The following is a 6,000-nucleotide window of genomic DNA, read 5'->3' as shown; positions in this document are numbered from 1 at the left end:
CTGACTTCCTGCCCTTTGGGCAGGGGGCTGGACTCGATGATCTCCCGAGGTCCCTTCCAGCCCTAATGTCTATGAAATCTATGAAGTGCACATGTAGATGCACCCACACTAGTAAAATAGAAAGGTCCCAGTCTTAAAGAATTTAGGAAATTATAGTCTCTCAAGCCCACCAATAGTCTACTCTACAGTGAAATCCATTAAAACCAACCCTTAGCAGCCATCCAGTCAGTTCTCAAAAGTTTTTCTGAATGACACGGTGTGAGGTCAAGCCTACATCCCAGCTCACTCCTCCCTGCAATGTGTTTAGAAGTCACGCGGGTGCTAAAAGTATAAGAAATCTGCCAGCAGAAATCTTTCTACACCTTACTTAGGTATCTTTTGTCTATATTAGAGGAAGAGAGACAAATAATCAACATGCTTGCTTTTTTCTTGAAAGGGTTTTGCTCAACAAACAGGAAGCTCAGTGTGGTTGGGTTTGGTGTGGACTAGAAGATAAGATTTAGAAAGGGCTGTGCAGTTTATGTGACTCAGACTAGTTGAGAGGGTTGACTCTTGCCATCCATTTCCATGCTAGTGGAAATAATAATAAAACTAATAAAAATTATTAGTTTTAAATGTGTAAGAAATCACAAGAGAGATTTTGTTATGGAGTGTTTACAACCTCCATACTTAATTTTGACCTGAACTTTTGTATAAGAGGAAACCAGAATCTTTACTGTGTTCCACTAACAAATCTAGCTAATCTTTGATCTCGGAGGGTCCTCAGTCCATATTCGTTAGTCTAGGATAAGGTGTGTAAGTATTGCTGCAGAGGTGACAGTGCTCCATTTACGGCTGACTTTCTGATGGAAATCCTCTGCATTTCCCTTCTTAACACATGGATCTCAAGAAGAAAAGCAGAGCAGCAGACCCAGTGGGGAGCTCAGGGTAGGGAACAGAGAGCAGGACAGCAGATTGGGCAGGGGATGGTGACTGGAGTAGTACCCAGGGAGGGCTTAATTTGTGGTATGCCCCCCACTGGCTCAGATGAATCCCCATTCTAGATTAGGTGTTCATCCTCATCATACAAACTTGTAGGTTTTTTTAATAGTATTGGTCATACAGCCACACACAAATGCTGTTTGGTTCTTGCTTCTTGCATGAGAAATGTACGAAAGGATATAGCTTAAACATTTGTTTTTAACAGCCATAGGCACTGAGTAGACTTAAAAAAAATCTAAAATAAGTATCTCCGTTCAGCAGGTTTATTTTAATTTATATTTTGATTGAAACTTAGTTTTCTGTTTCTGGTTTAGAACATAAACTGGTCTGATTTAGCCGCCAAAAGAGTACCAGCCCCATTTAAACCAGTAATTCGGGATGAATTGGATGTTAGTAACTTTGCAGAAGAGTTTACAGACATGGATCCTACATATTCTCCTGCAGCCACGCCACAGACTTCAGAAAAATTATTTCAGGTAACTGTAAAATACTACAATAATTTAAAAATAAATTTTGCTATTTCCATATGTATTATCAAATCATGCCTGCTGTAAGTCAAAATTTAAATTTGTATTGTAGTTTTAACCATTGCAAAATGTTGTGCTTTTACTTTTATTGAGTTTTCTTTCCTCAAGATAAAAATAGTTAGTTGATGCAAGTATTAATTAATACATTATAGATAATTTATTAAATATTATTTATTTGCTTATTGTTAAATAGTAATTATTAAAAAGATAGTGTGGCCCACATTGCTACATAATATATGTATTTTTTTACTTAATCACTTTGTTACAAATGAAAAATTAAATTTGGCTGGTACTGTTTGGAGCTTAATTTTGTTTTTAGGTGTCACATTGCATTGACTTCAGTGGAGCAGAATCTTACCTATTATAAAGGAAACATAATACTAAAAGCAAATGAATTAGCAACATAGTTTTGCAGTTGGTCTGATTGTTCATGTGCACTAACTACTCTTAATAATAACTGGGCTTTGTTCTGGAGAATCACTGCACTGTAGCTATCTATACTCTGTATTTGGCTTTACCCTTTCTTGGTATTGGAGGGAATAGAGAGAAGGGAAAGTCTAGCTGTGTTTGTTGCACTAAATCTCTACACCTAGCTTCCCGTAAAACTCTTGTTGGATGCAGTGATCCACATTAGGAGAGAGAAATAAGAGCCAAAGCTTTGCAGATTTTTGCTCCTTGACCCCTGAGGCACTTCCACAAGAAAAAGTAACATCAATATGCTGTTCCTTCATGTTAAAAACATGTTCAGAAAAGTTTCTTATTGCACTTCATGCATCTGAAAATCTTTCTGTATGTAATGCTTTAGGCTCCTATAATATTTCTGGATGGGTAAAAGCTTGAAAAATAATTTCAAAATGACTTTGTAATTTTAAATCTCACTGAAGGTTAATGAGATTTTAAGGTTCCTGACACATGTTAAATTTAAGATGCAATTCACAGCTTAATCGCTCCGTAAATAGTAACCTAGTCACATGTTCAAGTCAATTTAAGGCGTGATAATCCAGTAAACAAGTCACAAAGTTTTTTCACAAAAAAAGTGTGACGATTTTGTGGCTCATTTCTGTCATGCCTTAAATTGAACATATGGCTGGTTGGGGCTGGGCCGTGACAGATCCCAACACTCAGCTGAGTTTCAGGACCCACCATGGGATAGCCCCAGGGTCTGGGATACAGCTGTCACCTACCAAATTGGTCTTGGGAGCAGAACTAGTCCATGGACCCCAGACCTCCACCCAACCTCCAGAGGCAGATGGGGGTCTGTGAGCCTGACATCAGAAAGCATCTCCCCAGTCTTGGGCTCACTGCACCCTGGACCTTTAAAACCATGTGTGCAGCTGAGCTGCACACAGTTGTTTTTCTAAAATCCCCCCGGATCTGTTCCCTGATCCTGAGATCCCTGTGCATCAGGGATGACAGAAAATCACATTTACAGCCCAGCTGCACACAAAGTTTTTAAAGGTGCTTGCATGACAGGACCCTAGGATTGGGGGCAGCTGCCCTGTATTCTAAGACATGGTTTTTTATTCATCCCTGGACATGGGATCTGCAGAAACCACGCTTGCCACCCATCAGGAGTCCATATGCCATTTTTATACATCCATGGTCATGGGGGCCAAGGGAATGTGCTGGGGCAGTCCATACACAGGGTCCCCACGCCTGGAGATTAGTAGAAATAGTGTGTGCTCCCCCAACTGGGGTTTTGACAACTATTTAGTTGGGGCCAGGGACTGGTCTAGGGCTGATTCCAGACCCTGGTTTAATCCCTGACCCCAGCTGACAGTCAGCTGATTGTGGGCTGGTGCATGGGGAGCCTGCATTCATGATCCTACACTGGCAAGTAAGGCGCAGTTGGGGTCTAATCCCCAATCCCAAAATCTCACATCCTGCCATGTACATGTGGCATTTGCCATTTCATTTGCTATTGTTGAATTTGCAGATCAGATCCCATAAAGCCACATGGTAGTGTGAATATCTATCAGGGGCCTTAGGTACTTTTTGAAAAATTGTTTAATTATTGTTGGCCACAGACTTATGGTAATATTAAAGATATTAATTAAGTGGTGGTCTTATAAGGGATATATAACAAAAAGATAAATTAATACAATTTGTAGCATGTAATTCTCTCGGGAAGAGTAAAAATAGGATATTATAGCTGAATAATTCATCTGAGACTAAATAATTCTCAGTTTCAAATGATTTAAAAAACTCAAATAATTTTCGTTTTCCAAGTAAACCAAGTAAGCATATTTAAGAATAAATACTAATCAAACAAACAAGTGGAAATTAGATTTGCTTTAATCGGATATAGTTTGTTACTTGGCCTACCACTGTTCAGCCAACTGATTATATTGGTAATTAACCTTTTCTGTTCATGAGATGGTATGAAACTATTTCAGCCCTTTTTCTATGCTTGCACATTTCAAACTTTCTGCCACTAGATAGAAATCCAACTTCTTTGGATACATTTCCACCAAACCCATATTGACATTATAATATTTCTGTATGCTGGAAAAAATCATTTCCAACATAAATATTTATACTGTAAATTTGTATTTGTATTGTAAATATTTATAGGTAAAAATGCACAAAAGGTATTGGTTGCAGCCAACTTAATTAAACAATGCATTATTTTTGTTTTGCCAGTCAAAATGATTAATTCCATTGTCCCATCATAATTTAAATGTGTTTGATATTTAGTTATCTTGAAAAACCAGACAATTTTAGAGTGTCACCAGTGGAAAACAATTGAAGCTGTGAAATCGAGTACTTTTCTGTAGTCCCATAATTTTTAATTGAATGATTTTTCAACCAGAATATGATTTAACCTCTTCTAAGGTATCTTTATGTTGAAATGAAGCTGGATTTTAACCTTAAATTCAGTAGCATGTACCCATACTTTGTAGATTTTTTTTCTATAAAAGGTGTATGCTAATCCTTAAGATTATGATTAAAACTTGTTATATTGTGGGTGCAATCTTATGCACACAACTTCAAGCTTTACGTTTATCTCCTGTCTTTGTTCTGTAGGGTTATTCTTTTGTTGCTCCTTCTATTTTGTTTAAACGCAACGCGGCTACAGTAAATCCTATTCAGTTTCATATGGAAGATGAACGACCTGGCATTACAACTATTGCTAGAAGTGCTATGATGAAGGTAATGATAATATCAAAAACTTAGCTTGCTTGGATATTGAGATTTCTTGACTTTGGCTATACATTTGGGGTCTAAAGGCTGAGATACTAATTATCATTGAGCGTATAATCATTATTCAGTTATCTGTTCTTTGGCTGAAGAGTCAATAGCAGTCAGTGCACACTTAAAGTTAACATATGCCATAGTTAAGACGTAACTGGAGTCTAGACTTGAAAAGCCATAATTAAAAAACATGACAGCAGCAACATGGGATCCAATTTCCCTTTCTTTCCAGAAGGACAGTGAAAAGAACAATGCTTTTTTTCATATGGCAAATGTAGAGTTCACCTGGGCAAATAAACATTTTCAAAGCTGCAATAGTTATTATAGAAGGGGATCTGATTTAATATAACAACCCAGATTTGCATATCATGTAAATCCTTATGATGTCATGTCTTCAAATAAGCTTACTGTTTTTGGGATCAGCATGTAGAAATCAACTCTGGCCTTTTCCCGTAATGTTTTTGTAGTTGAAGATATTCTGATAATAATAGTTTATTCAATATTTTTGTTTAAAGTATCTTATAATTCATCTTTACAGTGTTAAAATAAAAATTGTGCATATTGTTTCATGACATTATCAGACAACCTCTATTTATACTGTATTGTTTTTCAAAATTAGATCTCTTAACTGTATTTTTGGAACTGTAAATGCAGATTGAATAGTTTATTCTTTGTCTTTGACTCATTATACTGGAAGTGTTCCACAGAACTAAATATGGTCAGTTTCCTGACAGGACTCTCCATTTTATCATCATTATGAACTGGATCTGAAAGAGAAACCATTGGGAGAAGGAAGTTTTTCCATCTGTCGAAGGTGCTTACACAAGAAAACTAGCCAAGAATATGCAGTAAAAATAATTAGTAAAAGGTATAAATAGTCTCTAAGATAATAAAAACATTATTTACTTTGCTTACAATTTACAGATTAGATTAATGATTACAAATAAAAAAATATTTGTTTAAAATATAGGGATTTACTTCTGAAGATCTATAGGCAACATTCAATTACATTATTGACTACTAAGTTAGAAGATTTTGGAGTTTCCGTATGGCTTAGAAGTATTCATTTAGAATAAGGGTGGAATGGTTAAAGCCAATCCTTCAAGCCTTCTGGAAGAGTCTGAACTGACTACTCACTTGTAGGAAAAGAAGTGCTTAACTTGAGGCAGAGATATTTCATAGTTTCATAGTGCTTAGGGTCGGAAGGGACCTAAACAGATCATCAGGTCCGACCCCCTGCCCCAGGCAGGAACGGGTGCCGCGGTCATATCACCCCAGCCAAATATCTGTCCAGCCT

At 36.9% G+C, this 6,000-nt stretch overlaps 1 protein-coding gene across 2 annotated transcripts in view; it reads left to right on the top strand.

The window, feature by feature from the left end:
- Nucleotides 1–6,000, top strand: part of RPS6KA5 (ribosomal protein S6 kinase A5) — a 155,796-nt gene that overhangs the window by 123,616 nt on the left and 26,180 nt on the right. The window contains exons 9-11 of one of the 2 annotated variants that reach the window (XM_019552407.1): nucleotides 1,296–1,457; nucleotides 4,536–4,661; nucleotides 5,438–5,517. In XM_019552407.1, coding sequence (XP_019407952.1) covers nucleotides 1,296–1,457; nucleotides 4,536–4,661; nucleotides 5,438–5,517 — 368 coding nt within the window. Of the gene's footprint in view, nucleotides 1–1,295; nucleotides 1,458–4,535; nucleotides 4,662–5,437; nucleotides 5,572–6,000 lie in introns of both variants that reach the window. The other variant, XM_019552406.1, reaches the window with a different exon arrangement.

This window comes from Crocodylus porosus, unplaced genomic scaffold (genome assembly GCF_001723895.1).
Source record: "Crocodylus porosus isolate Cpor-Errol unplaced genomic scaffold, CroPor_comp1, whole genome shotgun sequence".
NCBI lineage: Eukaryota > Metazoa > Chordata > Crocodylia > Crocodylidae > Crocodylus > Crocodylus porosus.
The sequence above is the reverse complement of the archived record's forward strand: the minus strand, read 5'-3'. Positions and strand labels throughout refer to the sequence as shown.